This window comes from Pimephales promelas, chromosome 5, assembly GCF_988280905.1.
Source record: "Pimephales promelas chromosome 5, fPimPro1.hap1.1, whole genome shotgun sequence".
Classification (NCBI taxonomy): domain Eukaryota; kingdom Metazoa; phylum Chordata; class Actinopteri; order Cypriniformes; family Leuciscidae; genus Pimephales; species Pimephales promelas.
The window spans coordinates 39,356,626-39,384,496 of record NC_142773.1 but is presented as its reverse complement, the minus strand read 5'-3'; the positions used below and the strand labels follow the sequence as shown (position 1 = coordinate 39,384,496).

The 27,871-nt window shown below is 35.4% G+C and overlaps 3 protein-coding genes across 3 annotated transcripts; all 3 read left to right on the top strand.

Moving 5' to 3' along the window:
- The first annotated feature begins 8,132 nt into the window (after positions 1-8,132).
- On the top strand, positions 8,133-12,030 carry them6 (thioesterase superfamily member 6). The gene is made up of 3 exons (XM_039675739.2): positions 8,133-8,236; positions 9,730-10,234; positions 11,711-12,030. Coding segments are annotated over exons 1-3 (618 nt in total). The 5' UTR covers positions 8,133-8,234; the 3' UTR covers positions 11,822-12,030.
- Positions 12,031-13,054: 1,024 nt separating this feature from the next.
- On the top strand, positions 13,055-16,667 carry LOC120481649 (protein THEM6). The gene is made up of 3 exons (XM_039675399.2): positions 13,055-13,104; positions 13,526-14,030; positions 15,905-16,667. The coding sequence occupies exons 2-3, from the start codon at positions 13,530-13,532 to the stop codon at positions 16,010-16,012; spliced, it is 609 nt and encodes a 202-aa protein (XP_039531333.2). The 5' UTR covers positions 13,055-13,104; positions 13,526-13,529; the 3' UTR covers positions 16,013-16,667.
- Positions 16,668-18,484: 1,817 nt separating this feature from the next.
- ftr67 (finTRIM family, member 67) lies at positions 18,485-25,982 on the top strand. Its single transcript, XM_039676219.2, has 7 exons — positions 18,485-19,081; positions 19,162-19,257; positions 20,458-20,691; positions 23,225-23,378; positions 23,473-23,532; positions 24,750-24,836; positions 24,976-25,982. The coding sequence occupies exons 1-7, from the start codon at positions 18,485-18,487 to the stop codon at positions 25,029-25,031; spliced, it is 1,284 nt and encodes a 427-aa protein (XP_039532153.1). The 3' UTR covers positions 25,032-25,982.
- Positions 25,983-27,871: the final 1,889 nt, after the last annotated feature.

The following is a 27,871-nucleotide window of genomic DNA, read 5'->3' as shown; positions in this document are numbered from 1 at the left end:
GAATAATCAAATCTCTTTTTTGACAGCTTCCTTACCACAAGTATCAAATTGTGATCAGAAAGACCAGCTAACATATTGTATGTTTTAAATATTCTCTCAGGTCGGTTGGTAAATGCTAAATCAATCTGGGTGCTGCTTGATGAGGTAATTCTAGTGGGTCCTTTGATCAATTGAACTAGATCAAATTTGTCAGTTATTTTTTTTAGTTTTTTTCTACATGATTTGTCCTCCCAGTTTATGTTGATATCCCCCAAAATAATGGTCTCTTTGTTTAAGTTTGATTCTTTCAGTAATTTTTCAAATTTTTCGTAAAAAGTGACATCTGAAGAGGGGGGGCGATATACCACAATGATTGTAAAAGACATTTGTGGCGATAGTATGATATTTAAGCCCAAGCATTCCAGTTCATGATCATTCAGCCATTGAATTTCCTGACACTGAAAGTTGCTTTTTATGTATATCATAACACCACCACCCTTTGCTCCTTCTCTGTCTCTCCTGAACATATTATAGCCAGGGATTTTAAGTGCTGCAGAGGGGGCATTATTATAGAGCCAGGTCTCAGATAGACAGAGATAATCCAGATTTGATGCAAGTAACAGGTGATTAACTTGTTCTGTTTTTGACATGATGCTTCTTATATTTAAATGCCCACCCAGCAGACCTTTAGGTTTTGCCTTAGGGTCCCAAACTATTCTCGAGTGATTGACAGTTTGAAAGAACGCCCATTTCCGGTGTTTGGCTACCCCTGGATTGAGCCGCTTCCTGTTTACGGTCGGTACCATGGTGACGGAGCGGCCATTCGGAAAAGTTTGTTGTTGTATGTCAGGATCATGCCTCCCGCTCCCATGCGAGACAAAGGCTGTACCATACTGTTGACCCACGGACTCACGACAAAAGCCTCCGCCCGACGCATCGACACACACCCTCGGACCGGGAGTTACCCCGTGCAGCGCCCCGACAGACCGCCCCGGCATCACGCCATCCACACCTCCGCCATCGCTTCCCCGGACAGACAGCCCAGCCACAGTTGACAACGGGTGCAGAGAAAGCAGAGGATCAGGATGTTGTGCAGAGGAAAACGGAGACGTAACTGAACATACCTGTAAGGTATGAATGACGCGTTTGTCCTCTGTGCGTGGGTTAGCCTCTCTTGCCGTCTCGAAGTGGTGCGGGCCCGGGCACGGGTGGATATCTCCGGATAACATCAAACATATTGCAATAATAAGTCCAGTTGTGAGAGATGATTGAGTCGATGTTGTTGTTTTAATCTTGGTAATCTTATTATAAAGTGATGGGTAGACCAAAGTCACAGCCAGTGTATAAGTTCCATAACTAATGCTTGCCTTTGCCAGATCATTGTTTGTTTGTTTGTATCCCAGGTCTTCAAATTTTGACGGGTAATTATTTAAATTAAGCGGTGGAGCGACATTACCAACCATCCGCGCTAGATCAACATGAATAGGCTTTAAAATCTTAGTGAGTAAACAAAAGATTAGGAGCACTGTAACAGCCCCTCTCCCACCGGCACCTGCAGCCATTCTCTCAAGGGTAGCTCTTGTAGCGAGCCAAGAGTTGGAATTGTGAGTATTGAAAACGATCAGGATAGCGTGTTTTAGCATCTAATTCGTCCCCTCTATCTCCGCTGGGGTCCGCCCACTTTTTCAGCATTTTTCAAAAATTGCCAGTGGGTGGAGTCAGGCTCTGACCAGGGGTTTAGTTACCCTTTAAGAGATTATATGCAACACCCTTAAATTATTCTCTTAGGTAAGGGGAAATCGCCCCTTAAGTATCATTCTTAAGGGAAAAACTTAAGGTGTTTTATGCAACCGGGCACATATCTTAATAACAGGTCTAAACAGGATCCAAATGAACAACAGGTAGGAAACTAGGTCAACTACAATGAAAGGGCAAACAGGAACAGGGAAAACAGGCTGACGAAAACCAGGAAACCACAGTGGCGATTGTCTGAGGTTGAGCCGGAGGAACGAGGGAGCCCGGTGGAGCCGTAAGACCGATGGTTCCAGGTGGAGCCGAGGGAGGGAGGAGTCAATACAGCTGGAGGCGGAGCCAGGGGATTCTCTTGACTAGGCGGAGCTTGAAACCAGATGACCAGAGATAAATCCACACAGAAAAGTGGTGTCAGAGTAGGAGGGAACCAGTGTAGATGGGGTCGACGGCTTGGCTGGTCTATGGTCAGCAAGGATTGGCTCGCTAGGTTTTGGAACAAAGAAACTGTCTCTGTGAACTACAAAACAGTAGCTATACGAGCTCTGAATGTGTAAGTGTGCAGGTAAGATTGTACATTTGTTTGTGTCCAAACATTGCCTTTGAGTGCTTTGTAGGAATTATTGTAACACTGAATTGGGAAACCGAACACGTTTTTACCCTGGAGAAAGAGGTGGGCCATGACTAAAACAGCTTTGAAGGATTACAGCATTGAAAAAAAAGCCATATTTTGGAGAGAAAACATGAGCAATGGTGTATAGACAGATGTTTTCTTTTTCGCTAATCTTCGGGGGGGTTGGGGAGAGATGAAAACAAGGGCTTTAGCACATACAGCAGAGCAGAAAGGCTCACACACACACATATTCAGACATCTGTCTCTATACTCTCTGCTCAAAGGTCAAAGAATAAGCAGATTTAACTGATTAATGTTGTGCACTTTTATATATGTGTGTGTGTGTGCGTGTAAAGGCCCGGTCACACCAAGAAAGGATGAAGATAACGCTAACATTCAGCTTCAAATCAAAGCCTTCCACTGTAGTCTGTATCAATGGCTGTGTACGTAGCATGAGATTGTTGTGATTTATTGATGTATATCATGATGAAACAAAGATTGATGGTGTCATGTTATTCTGAAACATATTTCATGATTTATAGGGTAGCGCACAATACTTGTGTGTATGCGCAATACTTCAGAGTACTACTTTTTATTAAGGAGATGCAATAATAGGATACAAACAACAACAAATTTAAGATCAATATAATTAGACAAGGTTATACATCTCATGACTGTACAAATTAAACAATAATACTGTTAATTACTTTCACTTAATACAGTATTAGAACATGAAGTCGTTTCAAATAAAGGAAAATGTACTGATTTACTGGAACTGGTTTGATCATCATAAACATGTCATATCCTCCAGGTTCGAGTGCATTGATTGGATAGCATTATTTATTGAGAATAACCATAATAAACATGCCACAATAATAAAACCAACAATATTAAAAATGAAATTAAAACAAATGGTGTATATATTCCAATTATTCCTCCAGAAGTTACTTGAGCAACTTGAACTTGACAATCGCCTCGCTTACATAATGCTGCACATTAAAAGGGAAGATTACACACATGGTATGCTTGAAATACTGATGTTCGTTGTCAATTTTCTTGTCAAAACTGACAGTAATGCAGGCGGAAAGAGGAAAGACAGTTATGTGACGACATGCAGACTGTGATAAAGGTCTATTCTAATCGCGCAGAGCATTAAAGCTGACATATTATGCCCCTTTTCACAAGATGTAATATCAATCTCTAGTGTCCCCAGAATGTGTCTCAAAATACCCCACACATCATTTATTATAGCTTGTCAAATTTCCCCATTGAAAAAAATTCACCGGTTCCTTTACACGAGCTTCGGATATTTAAAAAAAAAAAAAAAAAAAAAAACGCGCGAATTTCACTCATCCATAAATCTCCGAAATAACCAGTAATGGAGTGCAGCCTTGCAGAGAGACTCAGGAGGAGGTTGCAACTATTAGACGCACCTGGACGTTTCTGATGTTGTTGTTATGAAGTTATATTTATTCATCTGTTTCTGGGGGATTTCCCATGAAAATAAAATGAATACACGGCTCTCTTGTCTCCTCTGACGCTGGTCTATAAATAGTGTTCTGTGCTCGTCTACCAACGACAGATCAGTTTGCATGCTTTGTTCAAAGTATTGCCATTCGTTGCTTGCGAAAAACAAATAGTGGCACTGCGGATGGAAACGAGCAGATTAGAGGGGTGATGAACTGACAAAATATAAAATCTAAGAGGTCATCATATTATAAGACTATCCTGTAAGTTTCAGAACTGAAAATGTCCTTGTTAGTCCAATAAACGGTTTTATTGACACCAGGCTCAGCAAACGACTCGTTTTCAAAGTGGGGAACTATGACGTCATAAAGGATAAAACACCACCCCCACAGAAGAAGATCAACGCCACCTTCAACACGGCCGGTTTAGCCCCGCCCACCGATTCGCGCATAATGCTTGGTTCAGATTACACGATTTTAGCCCGATTTTGGCATGATCCGTTTGATGAAGGGTGTCGTGGGGATTCGTAAATGACAACGGGCATTGGGACGCAAAATTCGATCGTATTGTGGATTGGTCTGTTGGTTAGTAACTTAAAGGAGAACTCCGGCGAACAATGAACCTTTGGTCTAATAAAACATGGGTACATAGTCAACCGTTCTCTGAGATTTGTTTTCATGATAATCGAATGTAAAGAGTTTTATCTCTAAAAACTGTTTAGCGTATAATGCTAGTAATGGGGGCATTGAGTAAGTAAAAAGAAATCGCTAGTTTATACCACTAACAAGGCTCAAAATAGCCCCACACTAACGCAGTAACATAATGAGGCTCCATACATGCAAAACGAAGTATTGAGAACTTTGTAAGTGTACAGACCGTTTAATAAGAAGATACTATGTAGACAGTTCACTTCGCGTATACAGACAGGAGCCATCTTAAAAAATAGTCTCGACAAGTCAAACCACGAACGTCGTGCTGAGTGATCTGAACTCTATGAAGTTCAACGAACTTCTGAACTGTATGAACGGCGTTCGGGGATCGACTTATCAAGACTATTTTTTAAGATGGCTCCTGTCTGTATACGCGAAGTGAACTGTCTTCATAAAGTATCTTCTTATTAAACGGTCTGTACACTTACAAAGTTCTCAATGCTTCGTTTTGCATGTATGGAGCCTCATTATGTTACTGCGTTAGTGTGGGGCTATTTTGAGCCTTGTTAGTGGTATAAACTAGCGATTTCTTTTTACTTACTCAATGCCCCCATTACTAGCATTATACGCTAAACAGTTTTTAGAGATAAAACTCTTTACATTCGAAAACAAAACTCAGAGAACGATTGACTAGGTACCGATGTTTTATTAGACCAAAGGTTCATTGTTCGCCGGAGTTCTCCTTTAACAGCAAACGTTCTTTTTTGGGTGAACTATCCATTTAAAGGAGTAGTTCACTTAAAAAAAAAAAAAAAAAAAAAAAAAAAAACTTTTACTCACTCCCATGTCAGCCAAGATATCCATGTCTTTCTTTCTTCAGTCAAAAAGAAATGAAGGTTTTTGATGAAAACATTCCAGGATTTTTCTCCATATAATGGACTTCAATGGGAACCAAACGGTTCAAGGTCCAAAAGACAGTTTCAGTGCAAACTGCAAACTGTTCAAAGGGCTTTAAACGATTCCAGATGATGAATAAGGGTCTTATCTAGCGAAACGATCGCTCATTTAAAAAAAAAAATAACAAAGTTTAAATTTTATATAAGCACAAATGCTCGCCTTGCTCTGTTCTGTGATGCACGTTCGTGAGTCTCCTATTCAAATCTTTTCCAGAGTCAACTCGTTCATTTCGTTCGTTGAATGAACCAAATGACACGATAAAAGATTTGTTCATTTTGATGAACGAGTTCGATCAGGAGAGTCAAGAACGCGCATCATAGAACAGAGCAAGGCGACCATTTGAGCTTATAAAACTTAAACTTTGTTATTTTTTTTTTTAAAATAAGCGCTCGTTTCGCTTGATAAGACCCTTATTCATCGCCTGGAATCGTTTAAAGCCCTTTGAAGCTGCACTGAAACTGTCTTTTGGACCTTGAACCGTTTGGTTCCCAATGAAGTCCATTATATGGAGAAATATGCTGGAATGTTTTTATCAAAAACCTTAATTTCTTTTCGACCGAAGAAAGAAAGACATGGACATCTTGGATGACATGGGGGTGAGTAAATTATCAGCAAAAGTTTTTTTTAAAGTGAACTACTCCTTTAACTCGCCTTTTTATCTGAAGGTCCAAGCCACTCATTCCAACTCACAGACGCAAACACTCACAGCCCATCAACACCGTCGTCTGTAAAAACCCCTCAATACTTTTCAGGAGCTGTACCTCTCAATATGCTCATTACGATTTCAGAAACACATTGCAGCACAATCGATACATTTCCATTAACGTGATGGACGACTGTTTTTCAAATGCTCTCCTGTCTCAACAGAATCACAGGATCCCGTTTATGAGACAGAAGTGTCTTGACTAATGCTCGCTCCTCAGACGACGTCTGTCTTCCTGGAATTTCAGCCCATTTAACTTCAGCCGATTATTCACATTCAGACACACTGCAGAGCTATTATTTTCACGTTAAAGCTTTGATGAATTCATGTAGTAATGCCTTATGTGAAAGCAGAATGGGGGAAGATGGCTACAGCAATTTTCCATTTCTTTCAGACGTTGCGAAGGCCTGTTCATCCCTCTCCGTCACTGACAATGCCAGACTCAATCTCCTATAATTCATCATTCATATTGACTTACAAGACTTCACAGAGGACACAAACTGCAGTCGAAGCAGGAAACCAATCCAGCAGATATGAATACCTGAATTCATAAAATGACAAGGAACCTTTAAAACATGTAAATTTATGCATCCCACATGCTCATTAAAGAAAAAACAAAAAAAGATGAAAACACATTAGATGCTTGGATGTGCTATAGTTTTTAAATGAGTCATTCACAACAATGCAAATCTGCTTATACTTCATAGCCTACTTAACGTAAGCAGTAAAACAGTATGGTTGTATTAGTTACAGCAAAGATCTACTGTCTGACTGCTACTTACACACACACTGTATAGTATGCAAATTTTCTGTAAGAATGGAAAACCTACAACATTTGCCAAAATGTAGCTTACATTATAAACAGCATCCCACAATGCAATGTGTTTGACAAGAATGTTGCCCCAATAAATACCACAATCTCTTTGATTCATTATCTGAAAAGGCATTTTTACACAATATTATAATAAAAATAGACGCATTTATTTCTGAGACTGAAAATACTGTACCTACTCTTACTGGATGAATACATTGAAAATTAAACTGAATTATTACTTTATAGAGCCTGTATAATAAAATATTTTTTCTTTATTTTTTTATAAATAAATCTATTATAGATTTAAAGAAAAGAAAATACACAATACAGTTTTTTATTAATGCTTGAATAACAATAACATAAGAACGCTGCCAAGGGAACACACACACACACACACACACACACACACACACACACACACACACACACACACACACACACACACACACAATAAATAAATTCTTAACACATGACCAAACACATCTTACAACAAATTGAGAATAATTACAATTTAGCCTAATATCAAATAAATAAATAAATAAATAAGATACAAATATGATAAGTTATACACACAACATAACCAAAACGTTGCAAAACAACATGACAGCGACACAGACAGTGCAAATGTAGGCTATAACAGTACAGACACTACAACTGTATTAATACAGACCCTGATAAAAAGTTTCTAAATACATGGATTTTCTTTAAATATTTCTTCATAATATTTAAGAAATCTTAGTGTTTTTAAGGAGATTTAAGAAGTGAGTTTAATTCAATTTCAAATTGAGGATAGGGTGGAATATCATTTGCAAACTTTTGCTTATGAATGAAGAATTTGGCATCTAAACTAAAAAACAAAACAAAAAAACAACAACAATATAGCTACTCCAGGGGTCTATTTTTTATTATCAGTATGTTGTTTAAACTGAAACAGAGTGTAACATTGGCAGAATCAAATAGGCTATGTGAGAACCAGGTCAGATCAAAATTGTTTATATATATAAATAATATAGGGCAACCAAAACACAGATAATCAAATGTCTCCTCTCTCTGCTTAGGTCTAAATATCCAAATTATTACAACTGCAGGGTATATTTTATGTACAATTTTAAATGTATTTCCTTTGCCTTATTGGAAATACAATATGTTCCAGCCAGCTAAAAGCCAGGCCCTTTTCCGATCTACCAAAGCAAACTCCTTCCGAACAATTTTACGTTACGTCATATTTAGGGGGCGTGTCATCGTGCGTTCAGTCTGGAGACGTAAAGAACGTAACGCTGCAGCTGGTGTAACAGCGTGGACATGTAAGTGCTGTGTTTGACACTTTCACTACTGTTAATTTACTTCCAACGAGTAGTTTTATCGTTGTAAATGTGTAATCGATATCGCAAAGTTTTACACGGTACACAAAGTTTCTGTCTCTGTTCAAATGACAACTCTGATCCTTCAATGTTGTAAATAATGTGAACGTGCTGAATAGTAGGCTAGTTCATACAAGCATAACGTTAGTAAACCCTAGTTAATGCATGAAATGCAAGGAGCATTTGTTACAGTATTCATTAACCTTTGTTAACGTTAGTTATAAAAATAGAGCTGTTCTTTGTTAATCCATGCTCAGGTACAACTTTTGATTGGTAAGATTAATAAACACCTTAGAGCTATGTTTTATTGTTGGTTGATGTTAACTAATGATGTTAACTAAATGTAATGACTTATTGTAAAATACTGGTAACTTACCACAAAAGCACAAGTATTCTGGCATAGTTGTAGTTTTCTCTCAAACAAAACACCTAACGTATGTTAAAGTTTTAGGGTTAGATTTAAATTAAAGTGGCAATGTGGATTTTAATTAGTTTCTCTAACCGATGCATTAATCAAAAACATTACTCGAAATATTATTTATTTTTTTAGGACAAATACATACTCTAGTGTCTGGAAATACGTTTAAAAAGCAGATAGAAATCTCGTTAAAACGTGTTCACAAACCAGCCTAACTAGTTCTACTTGAATGAGGCTTGAAACCCCCCCCCCCCCCCCCCTCAGAATCCGAAAAGTTCACACAAAAATTAAAATGCTGTCATCATTTACTCCCTTGTTCCAAACCTGTATAAATGTATTTTTTTCTGTTGAACCCAAATTATGATATTTTGAAGAATGTTTAAAATGAGTGCAAACAGTCATGCAGCATAGAAAGAAATGTAATGTGGAATGCTGACAAATAACACGCAACTTTTTATGTAATCAATAAGGTACTCGAGGCTGTGCTGGAGTTATTCACGATACAGCACTTGCCTCGATCACCTTATTGCTTTTATAAAACGGTTACCACACAATTAAAATATTGAAGTAAAAAAAAAAAATGTATTCGTGCAACTTTCATGAAGTAAAATCACTAAAAGCCTTCCTTCCGCTAGAAAAAAATAGTCCCTGACCGTGAACAATATGCGACAATATGCATGAAAGCTCAAATAAAAACAACATAGGAACTGCAGTGTTGCGCAGTTATACATAGAACCGTTGGGTGAAGCGGTCATAGTCGTGATTTGTATTTTTTAAAATCTATGGTTTTGTCGTGAATAAAGCACAGCTATTGACCAATCAGAATCAAGGATTGGAACTAACCGTTTTATAAAACAAAATAGAATTGTAATAATAAAATAGAGTAATTTGAATGCTAAAATAGATAAAAAAAAATATTGTTTAAAATAGTTTTAATCACATATATTGCATGTCAGTTGCCCATGCTTAATATGTCTCTTGTGTATTCTTGCCTCAATTTGACTTGTGTCTATGGCAGGGAGGACACACTGCTGTGGATTCTGGGTGTGTTGCTACTCCTGTTCTGCAGTGTGGATGTGTGGTATTATATACGGGCAGTGGTTGTGGTGGTCAGGGCCTGGTTCCTCTCGCCTGTATTTGACATCACAGGAGAGCAGACCGCTGGTGGACGAGTCCTTCTCCATGACGTTGACCTTTGCCATATGAACAACGCCCGCTACCTACGCGAGTGTGACTTTGCCCGTTTGTCTTTATACACCCGCAATGGGGTGTTCAAGGCGTTGAGAGCTCTAGGGGCCAACATGGTTGTTGGGGCAAGTACCGTCCGCTACAGACGCCCACTGTGTGTCGGTGAGGCGTTTGAGCTGCGCAGTCGAATCATCACCTGGGACGACAAGTCATTTTACCTGGAGCAGCGCTTTGTGTCTTGTAAAGATGGCATGGTCTCAGCTGTTATGTTCTGCAAACAGAATGTCCTGCGCAGCAGCCCGGACAAGATCCTGCAGTTCCTGTGCAAAAGAAAGGTGAGCAGCTTTAACAGATTTATTAACCTTCTGTTGGTCACCAGTCAATGTGATTTCACTAAGTAAAACATGTTCCTGGATCAACATTTCAATCATCCAATCAGGCTTAAAGTTTGTGTCAAGTTTAGACTAATAACCAGGGTTTGGTGCTTCTACATCAGTGTTGTTCATCCTATAATTTCCCTCGGATATTAGTGATAAGTGATGGGTAGGGGTAGGGTTAGCAGAGGCGGACTTAACCATCAGGCAAAGGGCCCCAAAAAACCAAATGTCTGAGATGTGTGTTTATCCTCGTTGACTGCGCTTCTTGTGTGTCTTGCATGCAGCAAATGAAAAATATCATGCATTTGAGTCTAAATACTGAGCAACATTGTGTATTATATTTGTATTGTTTTAAAATGACACTCACTCGTTCCTGTGAAGGACCCAAGTAGAGGATGCATGTGCAGTTACTTTGCACACCTCTGTCATTTGTCCTTAATTTTTGGTTGAAACAATCCTTAAGTGTGTAAATGTATAATTTCCTTATCATTATTGTTTCAGTTTAATTTAAATTTGTAGTTAAAATAAAAATAAATGTGTTTTAAAGTTTATAATTACAATGAAAATGACCCCAAAGCACCACCTAGTGTCCAACCTACTTTAATACTGGTTTAACCTGTTTTAACATGAATACTGGAACTGCACTGGAGTGATAAATATAGGGCCCTATTCCTATTTTTTTTTTTTTCTGGGGCCCCCAAATCACTATATCTGCCCGTGAGGGTTAGGACTACATTTTTGGACGGGAATGTTGTTTCTTAGACAGGAACATGTCTTTCTTGAGGACATCACGGTGACTGGTGGTCTTCGGTCATTTTAGACTCAATTATTTAATGTTTTGTATTTTTTACTTCATTGGGGGTATCATTTAAAACATTTTGACTTTTGTGCCACTTGCTACTGTATATAAACACATGAAAAAAATTATTAGAAAAAGTTAAGTGGTCTTAAAAAATACAGAGCAATTTTGGGGGTAGAAATCTACAAATCAGCCTTGATGAAATAGTCTTTGTTAATGTCTAAATATATGCAAAACTTATTAAAAATAAGTTTTTTTTAACTTATTAAAAAATCATTATGTCTGAAAATACTCTTATAAGCAATTAATGAATACACAGTGACAACCTTATAGATAGATAGATAGATTGTATTCATTGAAAATATGAATTGTTTTTATATAGAAATAAATGGTGAATATTATCTAGTACCATGAAATCCACCCAAAAAAACAACAACTAAATATTAAAGAATAAATATTATTGAAACAAAAAAGTACATTCATTTTATTAAAACAAATATACTTCTATCTTTATTGAGTGTGACTCACCCCTAAGTGAGGAATACCAGAGAGTTAAAGGAATTGTTTAGTAGTCGAATATGAATTCCCGCATTTTAAAAACATTGAAGCCTGACATTTATAATCTGACTTTCTAGGTTGAAGTGCCAGAATTTCCTGAAGACCTGCAGCACTGGATCAATTTCATCTCGGCCAGCAGTAAAGCCCTCAGGGGGGAATGTCAGCTCGATAATAAAAAGAACGAATGATGGCCTTCTGCCCTAAATGAACTCTTACTCGATGGTTTACAAAAACACAAGAACGTTCTGATGCACATACTTTAAAGTCTCAGGTGTTTGGATACACCTATGCAAAATAGAACTGTGAGTTCTGCTGTACTCCTGTACAAACCTCGTTTGTGCCACATTTAGTCTCATGCAAGGCGGAAGATTATGAATATCGAAAAATAAATTCTTAACCAATGGATGAATAATATTTTCTGGTTTATTTCGCGGTTTATTAATGTCACCAACTGGACTGGAGTGGAAACAAAATAATATTTAATGTGATGCACTACAGACAAAATCACTGTTTTTTTTTTGTCATGCATATGTTAATTTTGAGGTTTTGGGCTTTTTAGCTTTTCGAAAAGTTTTTTTTTTTTTTAGATTAGTGGAAAGAAAACATTGAAAGTACACTTGTGAATATTTTATAGCACTTTATCTATTTGCGTCTGTAGTTTTCAATTACAGTTTCAATATATATATATATATATTTTTTTTTTTTAAATGCGTTTTTCCAGAGGGGATTGCTCATATATAATTTGCCTAATTTGATGCATTTAATTCCTGTTTTTTTTTTTTATTATTATTATTATTTTAATTACAGTATTTTGTTTTTCTGGCTGTAGACAGTACTTTCTGATCTATGGAGTGATGAAAAGACAAATCTAAAATCCCCTTTGTAAAAACCTTTAACTCTAATATATGAAAAAACAAACAAAAAAAAAACGAATTTTGAACCTGACCTCATCCAATGTTTAGATTTTTGCTCTACAAATGTATGCAAATGATTGCATATTTAATTAGATAATGCATCATTTGCATATTTAAACATAACTTTTCAGAAATCTTGTAATACAAAACATGTTTGCAATTTAATGTATTCAATCAACTACGCGTGCTGATATCTGTCTATAAGTCTTTTTTTTTTACCCTAAAACATTTACCCTTACTTTTTTTCGCCTAAAAAATAATTAAAATGTAATAAATATTAAATAATTTCCTGAATATGTTCTAATCCTGTTACTCTGAGATTATATGTGTCTTAATACACATTTCAGGTTGTAACTATTTTAATTATCTCAATTTCTGTAACCACCATCCAAAATATTTTTGTTTTGCCTTGGAAACCTTATTTCTAGTGTGATGATGAAAATCTGTCGTCATGTAGCGCGGCCTACTGCGTAGTCACGTTACCTCCTTAAACCAATCAGAGCGCAGAATCTGTCATTGCGGAAGTGCGTGAAGCCGGTTTTTTGGGTGTCCATCGCGTGAGTATCAAGCATATCATATTTGACAAGATTATGCTTATAAACATTGATAAATGCACATAATTCGTCAATTTATATGTATTTAAACCGAAACCAGTAGACCTGGGATAGGTTTCGTTGCACGATATTATCAATGTTCTGTATGTGCGTTTTCTATTTAATCTAAATGTAGATTTTTCATTCATTTCCGAAATGAACGAGTGAATGTTAAGCTATATATATTCTAACAGCAAATATTACATTAACATTTAATAATGACCTAATAATGTCTTGCGTCGTATTTTGTAGCATCTGATGTCTGTAAGCATCAGAGTAGCCTAAATGTAAAAAAAAAAAATCAATTAACCCAGTTCTATATCTCCATCTGACGCTCGTGAATTATTCATGATGTGAATAATTAATAATCTTCACTGTGTAACAGAATCATGCTGCTGTGGATTCTGTCCGGGTCTCTGGTTCTGTTCGGCAGTGTTGACGTGTGGTACTTCCTGAGAGGCTCGTGGATGGCGATCAAGTGCTGGTTCCAGGGTCCGATTCGAGACGTCCTGGCCGAGCAGGTCGTTCACGGACGGGTTCTGCCCCACGACCTGGACTTCATGTGTCACATGAATAACGCCCGCTATCTGCGCGAGTGCGACTTCGCCCGCTTTGCGCACTGCACCCGGAACGGGCTCTTCGGGGCCGCACGCGCGCTCAACGCCTCCATGGTGGTCGGGGCCACAACCATCCGCTACAGACGCTCGCTGGCCCTCGGCGAGGCGTTCGAGCTGCGCACCCGCATCGTGTCGTGGGACGAGAAGTCCTTCTACATAGAGCAGAGATTCGTGTCCAAGTCAGACGGGTTCATTTCTGCTGTCATGCTGTGCCGACAGAACGTGATTCGCGGAAATCCACAGAAGATCTTGGATTTCCTTTGCAAGAGGGGGGTATGCACTTTTACTAACATCTCTGTGCATTAAAGCAGTTGTTTTAAAAGACTCTGGACCTGTCCTCGTGTTAGTGACCCCATCCTTCCATTTAAAAGGCGGATGTTTTTATGTATAAAGTCCCAATTTATACCATAATAGAATAACATTATGGTTGCACTTCATTTAGAAATTTAATTTAAGGTCGAATTCTCACTATTAACTAGGCCTGGTTGCTTATTAGCATAGGATATTGGCTGTTTATTAGTACTTATAAAGCACATATTAATGCCTTATTATCCATGCCCATATTCCACATCCCTTAATCCACCCAATACCTACTTAAACTAATTATTAACTATTAAAAAGCAGTAATTAGGAGTTTATTGAGGCAAAAGTCATCACTGTAAAAAAAATAATTTCATGATTTGTGACCACAACTTTTTTCTTTTGTCAAATCAACATTGGAAAATTAATGTGGTTCAGATAATGTTATATTTTGAGATTCTGTTGATTAAACTCAATTGTGTTTTATTTTAATGAACTCAAAATTTTAAGGCAACCAAGAAAACATACTTTTTTTTAGGTTAAACCAACAATTATTTTTCACTGTGCAGTTGGTAGTTTGTTAATAGTGAGAATTGGCCCCTAATCTAAAGTGTGACCCTTTATTTTAAGGTGATATTGTACTTAAATATGTACTGAGTAATATTAATAAACTACATCTATAGAGTTAGGTTAGGATTTGGTTTAGGGTTAGTTACTTGTATTAATGCATATGCAAAACTTATACTTTTATTACGTATAACGTGCAACTAGTCACCTTAAAATAAAGTGTTACCTAAATACTTATAAATATTGTTTTGAAAATATTTAGTTTTCTTTACGCTACTATATAAAACCCCATGCAAGCAAAAAGATAAAAAGAAAAGACCCAATTTATACTATAAAAATACATAAAATGTAAAATACTACTAAAATTGTTTTGAAAATATTTTTATATAAATATTTAAATAAAAATTATTTTTATTTAAATGAAAATTTGAAATTAAAGGCTTTAATTTAATTTCATGAAAATGTGTATTATGTGTATTATAATGTGTACAATATTACTTGGAAAATTATATTTCGATTATGTTTTTCCGGTAGCACTTTACAGAATGGTTCATTAGTTAACTTCCTCATTTAACATGAACTAAAATTGAACAATACTTCTTCAGCATTTATTAATCTTAGTTAATATTAATTTCAACATTTATTAATATGTTATTAAAATCATGTTGTTAACATTAGTTAATGCACTGTGGACTGACATAAACAAACAATGAACAGCTGTATTTTTATTAACTAATGCATACAAAAAATAATAAATACTGTAACACATGTATTGCTCATTTTTAGTTCATGTTAGTTAATACATTAACTAATGAACCTTATTGTAAAGTGTTACCTTATCCCTATTGTGATGTACTGTTAAATGTATATTTTTAAATATATTTTAAAAACTTTTTAAATATAGATTATTTGCAAAAAAATAAAAATCCTATTTTTGGTTTATTTAGTTTTTATAAAATTGATATTATTTCATTTTAATTTAATAAAATATTTTATTTTTCAAAACACTCTGAACAATGCTGGGTTGTTTGAACCCAAAATTTGGGCAAAATATGGACAAACCCAAATGTTGGGTTAAAAATGTAATTTCAAATTTTAACCCAACTTCAACTTTCAACTGTAAATGTTTTAATTGCATTTTTAACCCAACATTTGGGTTTGTCCATATTTGACCCAAATTTGGGTTCAAACAACCCAGCATTGTTTAGCAGAGTGTACCATGGTAATTTTCTTTGAAGTATGTTCCTGTTTGACTAACCTATGTCATCTCTAATTTTAAGGTGGACTGCCCTGACATTTCCGAGGATCTTCAGCACTGGATTAGATTCATCTCTGCTAGCAGTCAGGCTCTGAGAGCTGAGAGTGGACTAGACGAGAAGACCAAATGATCATATCTAAAACTCTTACCGTAAGCCTTCCTTGTGCATGTAAGTTTCCCGTGACGCTAACCTTGAATCATGTAGCTTATCTCTAAATGTCAGTTTTAAAATTTAAAAAAAGACCAGTTTTCTGGTCCAGACCCTGTCAGTGTTTACTCTATCATACCAGCCCTTTGTAGAGTTTATTTTAGTTCAGAAGTATTATACTCTCATTATTGTATTTACAAAATCCACTTCAGAAGCTGCAAGGAATGAAACTGACAAAAACGCAGAGCATGTTTCTCTGTTGACAAAGAGAACGCATGATCGAATGTTGAGAACTTGAATGCTTGGAGCATTTGAACGCTCACATGACCAAATACGCACATGAACGTTACGAAAATCACTTTAAAAGGATTTGCACTGAATATTTTAATAGTCGAAATGGTAAATGAGATCTGAGCGTGCTGTTTTATCATATCACCTCAATGATTTGTTGTGCCGGTCAGATATGTTAATTACTTATTTAAAAGTGAAATGGTTTATTATTATTATTTGTGAAAAGGGAACATATTTATTCAAGTAAAAAATATGAGATTTGCATAATTTATTTATGTATAATTATTTAACCACCTGTAATGAAACCTGATGCCTTGCATTATGAAATAAAGTACTGCATCATCAATATTGTTTGTCTATGTTTCTAAGTTATTAGAAGCATTTGCTTATAAACACTGTTCATGTATCAAGTGAATGCAACACTGCTGCCATCTAGTGTCGTGTTACACTCTCAAAGTGGAAAGTTGAATTAAAAATGTACATGCATTTCACAATGTCTGAGCATTTGTTTATTTTTCACCTATTTTGAATGAATGGCAGCAGCACTAGAGCTAACACGAATAAAACCTGATGATCACCATCACGTTTTCCAGCATCATTTGAGATGTTTCAGAGAGCATCTTATGCTTCAGTGTAAGCAAGAAAATGTATAAGGGTTTTTCTAATTAGTATTAGTTATTTAGTTTTATCTGACCAGAGAACTCTGAACAATTCCAAATATTTTGTATCATTTTCTTTGATACGATATGATGTTTCTTTGTTTTACTTCAACATTTTTTAATAATTTAGTTTATTTCCAAATTTAAATTAGATTATTTTCTTTGTGGACCTCACAGTGTACACAATATTAAATAAAAAGATAAGATATAAGTTTAATAAATGATCCTAAAAGCAGGTTTTTAATGTATTACACCTTTTTTATTTATTTATTTTACCTTCTCTTTCTCGTATATATAATATAATGATTACATATAATTGAATTAATTTACCTTTTTTTAAAAATTAAAAAATTAAATTAATTTTTGGTGGTAATTATTTTTTTTTTTACCCTTTTCTCTTTTATTTTTATATATAAGAGAAAAAGAAGGTAAAATAAATAAAATGGTGTAATACATTTGATAAATTTATTTATGTAATCATATTAATTTGTATTGTTATAAATAAATGTATATCTGAATATAACATATATTATATTATTCCAATATGATTAAGACATTAAATAATACATAATTTATTAAATTGTTGTTTTAGCTATATATATATATATATAAGAAAATATATAGACATATATTTGGGGCATCTCGGGACCAGTGTTGGGTAAGTTACTCTAAAAAGTAATTAATTACTAGTTACTAATTACCTCTTCAACAATGTAATTAGATTACTGTACTAATTACTCTCTTTAAAAAGTATTTAATTACTTTTAATAACTAATTACCTCTTCAAAATCCCATATCTAGCTCATCCAGCTGAATAATACAAGGATAGACTTGAATCTGTTTTAATTCTTTCAAATAAATACTATAAAATTGCATGAATTATCATTAAACAGACCAAGATGGAGAAGGTTATATTATAAAAACATACTTTTTAACATCAGACAATACTTTTTGATGTTAAACCCACTATTGTTTTATGTCTGATCTCATCACATTTCACACTTTTTCATACATATTTTACAATAATTCATACAAATTTGTACGAGTGCAGTTGTACAATTTAGACACCTCATAAAATGCATACGAATCGCTGTGAGATCAGATTGATCTATACACAGTATTTATTTACCTCAATTACATCAGAAGTAACTGTAATTAAATTACAGATAAATTAAGAGTAATCCCTTACTTTACATTTTTAATGGAAAAGTAATTAAATTACACTAACTAATTACTTAGTACACCCAACACTGCTCGGGACATTTTAAAATATAAATATATTTTATTTTTATATTCGCTGATTTGTAGGGTGGCATTTGACCTTCTAATTTGTAACAGAGCTGAACTGTGTTTTGGTTTTCTGACATGCTCAGTTGTGTGAGAGCAGCTGTTCCGCCCCTCCCCCTCCTGTCAGACTCTGGTCACATGACTCACTTCCTGCATAAACAAAGCTTGCCTGGGCTTCATTCTGCTACTGGTGCTGGACGGCAAGAATCCTTTCAAAATGGCGCAAGCTGGGGTTTTCCTGGAGCATGACCAGTTCAACTGTTCTATATGCCTGGATGTCTTAAAGGACCCCGTGACTATTCCATGTGGACACAGCTACTGTAAAGGCTGCATTAAAGGCTACTGGGACCAGGACGACTATCTGGGGATCTACGGCTGTCCTCAATGCAGGCAGAGCTTCGCTCCCAGACCTTTGCTGGGCAGGAACACGATGCTGGCTGATGTGGTGGAGAAACTGAAGAAGACAGGACTGCATGCTGGGCCGACCCCGTCCGATCCCACCCAAGCTGAACCCGGGGATGTTCAGTGTGATGTGTGCTCTGGGAAGAAAAACAAAGCCTTTAAATCCTGCCTGGTCTGTCTGGCGTCTTACTGCGAGACTCACCTTCAACCTCACTTCGAGTCTCCTGCCTTCCAGAAACACAAGCTGGTTTCTCCTTCGAAGAAGATACAGGAACAGCTCTGCTCTCGGCATGATCGACTTCTAGAGGTGTTTTGCCGCACAGATCAGCAGTGTATTTGTTACCTTTGTTTGACGGATGAACACAAAGGACATGACACTGTTCTAGCTACAGCCGAGATGAATGAGAAAAAGGTAAAATTGTCTAAAGCATTTCTAGAGTGATTTTTAGGAGTCAGAACAAACCATTATGTAACCTGTGTTTTTCTTCCCAGAATGCTCTGGCGGAGATGCAGGTGGTTTCCCAGCAGAGGATTCAGGAGAGAGAGAAGGAGCTGGCAGACCTGAGACAGGCTGCACAGAAACTCACTGTGAGTGCTTTCTGTTCTCCCATCACACACTGATCGCTTTTTAATAATATTGTATTCGTTGGGGGCAAATAACACTTCTGTCTAGCTCATTTTATATATTAAATGTTCATTGTGAGAGGAAAGTCTAATGTATTTATTAGTTCACTTTATAGTTTTATGTACTGTACCGTTTGGGATCAGTAAGATATATATATATATATATATATATATACATAAAATAAATTAATACAACAAGGATGCATCAAAGGAATAGTTCATTAAAAAAAAACTTTTGCTGATAATTTACTCACCCCCATCATCCATGATGTCCATGTCTTTTTAAGAAATTAAGGTTTTTGATGAAAACATTCCAGGATCTTTCTCCATATAATGGACTTCATTGGGAACCAAACGGTTCAAGGTCCAAATGAGAGTTTCAGTGCAGCTTCAAAGGGCTTTAAACGACACCAGACGATGAATAAGGGTCTTATCTAGCGAAACGAGCGGTCATTTAAAAAATAAATAAATAAAAGTTTAAGTTTTATAAGCACAAATGCTCGCCTTGTTCTGTTCTGTGATGCACGTTTGTGACTCTCCTGTTCAAACTCGTTCATCCAAATGAACAAATCATTCAACGAAAAATTTGTTCATTTTGATGAACGAGTTCAAACAGGAGAGTCACAAACGTGCATGTTGTAGTGCAACAGTACGTCTCATTACTCGCATAAGTTGCGCTTTAGATTTAAGTGAAATCCATATTTTCGTTTGGCCGGAAGCTAGTTATTTTACTTTATAAAGTTTTAAAAATGGATATTTTACACAAATGCATCACATAGCTTCAGAAGGCCTTTTATTAACCAGTCAGAGCCGTGTGGAGGACTGTTATCATGGATGGATGATGGACTTCAAAACAGAAACGTCCATTCACTGCCAATACAAAGGTTGGAAGAGCCAGGACATTTTTTTAATATAACTCCGATTGTATTCGTCTGAAATAAGAACGTCATATACACCTACATGACTTGAGGGTGATGAAATCATTTTTGGGTGAACTGTCCCTTTAAGTTTCACTCAATGTTCTGATTGGAAGGAGTTCTGAAAGTGACAGTACATCAAACTCTCACTAAAAGAGCAAAAGAGCAATAAAAATCCTGTTGTCCACGGCGTGACCCCTTTAAAGCCGAAGTCATGCGTTGTAATTTTGCTTTTGTCTCCCGCCAGCTCTCCGCACAGTCAGCCCTTGAGGAGAGTGAGCGCATCTTCACAGAGCTGGTGTGCTCCATAGAGCGACGGCGCGCTGAAGTGAAGGAGCTGATCCGGGGTCAGGAGAGGGCGGCAGTGAGCCAGGCTGAAGCACTTCTTCAACAACTGGAGCAGGAGATAACAGAGCTGAAGAAAAGACACCGTGAATTAGGAGAGCTCTCGCAAACAGAGGACCATATCGCCTTCCTTCAGGTAACGCTGCTGGTTATTCAAAGTTAAGTGCCTTATCCAAGCACACAATGGTGGTTAGTTCATGAAGCACATTTTCAAACCTAATACGCAACACTCACTTACTACTTATTTTTTCAGAAATAGATGTTTCACGTTTGTATGAATAGTTCACCAAAAGATGAAAATTGTCATTATTTCTTCACCTTCATGTTGTTTCAAACCTGTTGATGCAACAAAAGATATTTTTCATTTATATTTTCCTTTCTAATGAAAGCATATAGCAGCCGGAAGCTTTTTAACTCCTTAGCTGTCACCCTTTTTGAGAATGGGGGTTAAAATGCACTATTCAAACTTAAATGGTTGTAATTTAAGAATGCTTTGGAATATATTTGTTTTAAAGAAAACACTCAACAGAATATTGCTGAAGTGAAAACACTTCAAAAAATGAAAGTATGACAAAGTTATGGAAGTTTAAATTTACAGTAAATTAAATATGCTGTACTATATATTTTTTATTTTATATAAAATATATATTTTATAAAATATTTTTTACTATAAAATTTCTATAAAATCAAAGCCATACATCTTATCAAGTTATGTTGCAAATTTGAAGTTGATATCACAAAAATTGAAGTTCCCATGAGATTTTGTTTAGGCGTAGTACCAAAAATATCCACCGGGTGCCATTGAATTCCATTGAATTTAGTTGTATATATTCTGCCTTAACAAATTAATACATTTCTGTCCAAATATCAATTCTGTCACAAAATTTGGAACCTTGAGACTCTGACCTTTCTGACAATATCAGTTTTGTCAAGATTAGAAAAGGTTTTAATCATAAATTATGAAATATAATGATGCCCAAAAGGGGAGGAGCCTGATAAAATAAGTACTGTTTCTATGGTAACCCAACTTTCAATTATAAAAAAGTTTCAAATGATACCTAATTTATGATAACTACTAAAATATGTGATATAATAAAAAAAGGCGATAAAAAATAATATTATATTTTAGAGGATAATAAATATAAATATGATCATATTTAGAGGATAATATTGTACTATAATTTTTATTTTTTATTGAAAAATACTAGATTATATGTTTATTATGAACTTTTAGCATAAAAACAAAAGTTTCAATGATTAAAAGTGGGTTCATCGACTTTTTGTGACAAAGGTCAAAACTCCTGTTATGATGGCGATTTTTTTGAGGTGCACTCTTGTCATAAATTTATCAATTACTCTTCCTACATAATTTTAAACACAAAACAGGGGTAGAATATCTATTTAGAAGTCTTAGACCTTTCCAGCAATATATAATTTGTCATAATTAGATTAGGATTTAATAGAAATATAGTGAAGTAAAGTAGGCGTCCCGGTACCGGGACGGTGACAGTTAAGGGGTTAAAGTCAAAAAGGCACCATAAAAATAGGCTGTGTGATTCATTTTGTGTTCAAATCAATAGCTCATAAATCTATTTAGTATGGAAGCCTGTTTCTGCCTTGGAATAAAAACTTAAAGGTAATTGTGACTTTTTTTTTTATTTTCAGACTTTTTATTTCTCACAATTTTCTCATTTTGATTTAACATTTTCCAATTCAGACTTATTTTTAATTTTAGAAAAAAAAAATCAGAATTGCTAGATGTTTACTCAAAGTTTAGACTTAAAAAAATGGAGATATGAGGTTTCTGCCCAGCAGCGACAATATATATTAGGGCTGTCAAACGATAATTAAATAATATATGTGTGTGCACTGTGTACAATTATTTTATATATATATATATATATATATATAAATACACACACATGCTTGTATATATTTAAGAAGTATTTTCCGTGTATATACTGTATATAGATTTATATATAATTTATATTATATATAAATATTTTATATATAAATAATAATCGAGATTAATCGTCTGACAGCCCAGACGATTTTATTAATTGATTAAGTAATTGTCTTGCAGAGATGTAGCATTACATTGAAATAATAATATTAATAATTAAAATATATATTATTTTGCCTCATTGTAACCCCCCCCCCCCTTTTTTTTTTATTAAAGATACTATAAAATTTAATATATGTGAGAAAAAAACACAAAAAAACATTGAGCACAAATATGTAATTTATAACAAGCACTGCAACATACTATAAAAAAAGAGATAATTGGTCATTTTGATTTCATGGTGACTAACAATATTTACTTTTGGATGACCAGTTCCATCAAATGTGAATAGATCATACAGCAATGTCCTCTGGACTGTTTGGTATTCCTGGTTGTCATTGAGTTTCACATGGTGAACACTTGAAAACCATGTGAAAAATTGAAAACTTCAAAGGACTGAAAGAGAGACACAGAATTGAGATTGCATCAGTCTGTCCTTTAATCTGTCATTGTGTGCTGAGATAAAAACTAGCCTTTGTGAACTGAAACCAGTATCAGGAATTGGATTTGGGTTGCTTATGGTTTTTGATTCACACAGGCTTGAAGTTAAACCACTGCCTATGGCTAACATAGTTGCAATCATTTCCTCCCCATTGTTCTTATTCAGAACTGCAAGTCTCTGTGTGCTCAGCCGGTTCCTGTAGACTTGCCAAACATTACCTGTGACCCAAACTTTGGAACTGTGATGGCGGTGGTGACGGAGTTTCAGGCTCTTCTCGAGGACGTCTGTCAGGGCGGATTTGTCAATATCTCAGAGAAAGGTAAACAGCCTTGCATTGTGTCTTAAATGCCACAACTAAATCAATATTTCATTGTATTGTGAAATTACTCTAACACTCCTGTTCTGGTTTGCAGTGAGTGATGTTATTATTATTCAGAGCACTAAACCAAAGACAGATTCAGACTCAAATGAAGGTAAGAGTCCATGCAATTTAAAATGCCTTCAATTAAGTCTAGACAAAATTTGAATTTAAAATTGAATGAAAAATTTAGTCAAAAATTTAAATGAAGTTTATAGAATCTGTTCTGAACCCTAGTGCGCTGCTTTGACGCCTGCTGTCTACACTTAGTGTGACGAATGTTTTTCCACCATGGAATGGAAAGTTTTCATGGATGTTAAGGGTTTCTGAAACGTCAATGGCAATAAAGAACATTTATTTTTATACAAAGAACTCGCAATTTATTCCAACAGAATCTGGCATTAGCTTGTTGTTAAACTACTTCTGTAAAATTGTAATATGCATAAAAAAATACTTTGCGCTTTTGATTTGATTTTTGATTTATCTATACTTTTTAGATTTCAATTAAATAAAAAAATAAAACAGTGAAAACAGTAATATTGTTAAATATTATTACAATTTAAAATAACAGATTTCTATTTAAATTAGGGCTCTCAAATGATTAATCACAATTAATCGCATCCAAAATAAAAGTTTGTGTTTACATAATATATGTGGGTGCACTGTGTATAATTATTTTGTGTATATATATATATATATATATATATATATATAATATAAATCTATATACAGTATATACATGAAAATATTTCTTAAATATATACAAGCGTGTGTGTGTGTGTATATATATAAAATAATTATACACTTTGCACCCATTATGTAAACACAAACTTTTATTTTGGATGCGATTAATCGTTTGACAGCCCTAATTTAAATATATTGTAAAATGTAATTTATTCCTGTGATCAAAGCTGAATTTTCAGCATCATTTCTCCAGTCTTCAGTGTCACATGACCCTTCAGAAATCATTTTAATATGATGATTTGCAGCTATATAAATAATATAACCGTTATTATTTGGAAACCGTGATGCATGTTTAAGGATTATTTGATTAAAAAAGGTTTTTAAAAGATTTTTTTTTTCATAAAAAAAAGTAGCTTAAAGTATCATTGTTTAAAAAAAGTGATGTCAAACTTTTACTTGATAGTGTAGATTATGACTTAAAATGCTTTCTAGCTAGGCAGCTCACTAGGTTTTGGAACAGAGCTTAAAAAACGTTCTAGGATGTTTCATTTTAATATAATAAAAATATTGTTAATACCTCATTAATTTCATGTCAACTACATGAGAAAAAGCTTACAGTGCTAACAGGATAATTTTTTTATTTCATAGCTTTAGCACCGTTGTTTGGCCAGCCTGTACAGATCCCTTTTACCGTCAGCGTCCCGACAATTGGTGTGTTTCCATTCTCGTCATTTGGTGAGTATCAGGAAAAGATGTTATTCTACAGTGTTAACCTGAGACATGACGAGATCAAGCCGTGACCATGGTGTCATCTTTGACCTCTTTATTTCTGTGTAAGGTAAATCACTGTCTTCTCATCTTCTTTCCTCTTCAGGATCGAGAACACAAGGTCCTCGTCAGAGACTACAGCCACGTAGGAGACGAAGGTAGCCTTAAGTGTGGCCTGAGTATAATTCATCGAAGAGGCCAAAGTCGGTTTGTCAGAGTGGTTTGGAATATGTACATTTTCATGGTAAAAAATGTAAAGCTATATTAACCACAAACTCTTATTACTAAATAAGACGGAAATGTAAATGCAGATGCGTTTCAGTGTCTACTGTCCAAGTCTCAATGGTATAAACTTTAAACTTACAGAATGTTAAACTGTATATCTTATAATTACAGATGTGCTTGGAGTGAAAGTTAGAATATTGTGTGTTCCAAACTTTTATAGAGGCCAAATTATGCTCTTTTACAAAGTCTTGATTGACTTTTTCATGCTTAATTTTCACATATTTGATGTTGTTGTTGCAGCACCTCTCTTCCCAGTCTGTCAGTAACGCTCTGTTTAGTTCCTGTCTGTATAAAGCCCCTTTTTCTAAAAAAAAAGCACAATGTGCTCTGATTGGTCGGCTTGACCAGTGTGTAGTGATTGGTCAAATGTCCTGCTCTTTTCCAAAACAGTGAGTTTTAACACACTAATGACTTATTCAACCAGGCCTCATCCATTTATTCTGCGTATGCCTTGGGTGGGAATTATTTGAATGAGTAATATAGTGACGCGTTCGTTCAGAAACAGTGACACTGATATTACAGCAACATTACAGATCAAAGAAAGTTGAGCATGTAAAAAAGCACAATTGGTCCACTTTAAACTAATTATTACTTGTTGACTAAGCTATGATTATATTATTTTCTTAAGTATTAATCAAACACATTATATAGTGTGCTATATTGGTGTAATTTATCAGTGTTTATCAACTGATGATGTCTATATTCATAGAAGTGTTATTTTAGCTTCATACGTCTGAACGGTATTTGTGTGTATTAAACATTGTTTAATTGCAAGTATTTTTAAAATTATGGAACAAAAAATCATACAAAATAAAGTTTTTACAAGTAGTTTGATGGCACTGGGATTTTATTGTGGAACCAATTGAATTTAACCACTTTAACCCTCCTCTCTCTCTGTGCGTGTTGAGGCTTCACAAATGCTTTGCTGAATACCTCGGTTGTAACAAGCGGTTATTTCAGTCAAAGTTACTCTTCTATCAGCTTGAATCAGTCGGCCCTCTGACCTCTCGCATCAACTAGGCATTTTCGCCCACAGGACTGCCGCATACTGGAAGTTTTTTCCCTTTTCACCAGTGGTGGAATGTAACAAAGTACAAATACTTTGTTACTTTACTTAAGTACATTTTTCACGTATCTTTACTTTACTTAAGTAGAATAAATAGTGCATACTTTTTACTTTTACTTCGTTACATTTTGCAGCAATCATTATACTTTCTACTCCACTACATTTCTACAACTTCTGTTACATTTTCATTACATTTTCTGATCAGTTTTTCCCCGGCCAAAACGTAATCTGACCGTCTGTCCGTTGCACGTTTGTCTCACCAGTGACGTTTGATTCCCATAGATATATCAACCCGGTCACATTCTCTGGTCACACTTAATGCGTCTCGCATGCAGTGCGTTTATCGTGCAATTTATACGCAAAAATTTGTTTTTACGTGCATAGGAAATGCACCGTGTGTAATATACGTTTGGTTAGGATTATGGCAAGCCAAGAGGTTCAGAATTACACCATAAATTAATTGCCTTTACTGCCAAACATAGTTATTAACATATAGTAAGGATAAGCATGATGTGTAAATTGCAAGCTTGTTTCAGAAATGGTGATAATAACTTTTTTTTCCATCATTATATGAGTATTAGGTTGAATGAGTTAGAATTAAATGTTTCATTAGGCCGGATTCACATATAGCGCCTAAAAACGCGTAGAAAACGCTGGGCCACCGCATTCTCCATTTTCCAAAGCGCCAGGGCGGTTGCGCTTCAGTTGGTTCTTGTCAAATGACCTATTGTGTGCGTATGGTGCGCTTGCGGTATTCTGAAAAGTTGAGATGTTTTTATCTCGACGCGGCGCGGACGCACATGGAAAAACCGAGCGTGTTGCACCGCGACCGCATCGCTTCCATTATGAGCGCGCATACCGCGCGCCTACATTTGAAATAACGAACTTGAGCGCGCAAAAGACGCGATATGTGAACCGGCCCTTAATCATTAGAAAATAGACATTTAAGAGAATAAATTGTTATGCAAGTACTTTTACTTTTAATACTTAAAGTACAGGTAAAATCATGGTTGTCATTGTGTTACTTCTACTTTTACTAAAGTAAATATTTATCTGGTTATTTGTACTTTCACTTAAGTACTGAGATTCAGTACTTCCTCCACCACTGCTTTTCACACCATTCTTTGTAAACCCTAGAAATGGTTGTGCGTGAAAACCCAGTAACTGAGCATTCTGACATTCAGTTTGGAGTTCAGGAGATTATCTTGACCAGGACCACACCCCTAAATGCATTGAAGCAACTGCCATGTGATTGGTTGATTTGATAACTGCAGTAATGAGAAATTAAACGGGTGTTCCTAATAATCTTTTAGGTGAGTGTGTATTCTAAGATGTTTTAGCATGAATGTGTTTGGGAAGCCCTGATCAATGAAACGATACTGAAAAATATACGTTTAGAAATTGATGGAATCCTTTCTCAAAACCGTGTTTTATGTCAACCACATACATTTTTTTGAATGCTTAAAACCCTCAATGTGTTTCTCAAAATGGTGGAGCAGGGCACAAAATATAATGTATGTATGTTGCATGTAAAGCAAGTTTACCCACCTGGAACTTCAATTTGCATAAAAGCAAAGAAGTGGCCCTTTCCTGTTCTCGTGTGTGATTGGCCGCTTTAGGCTGTTTCGGACTGAAACCTGATAAGCTTCTA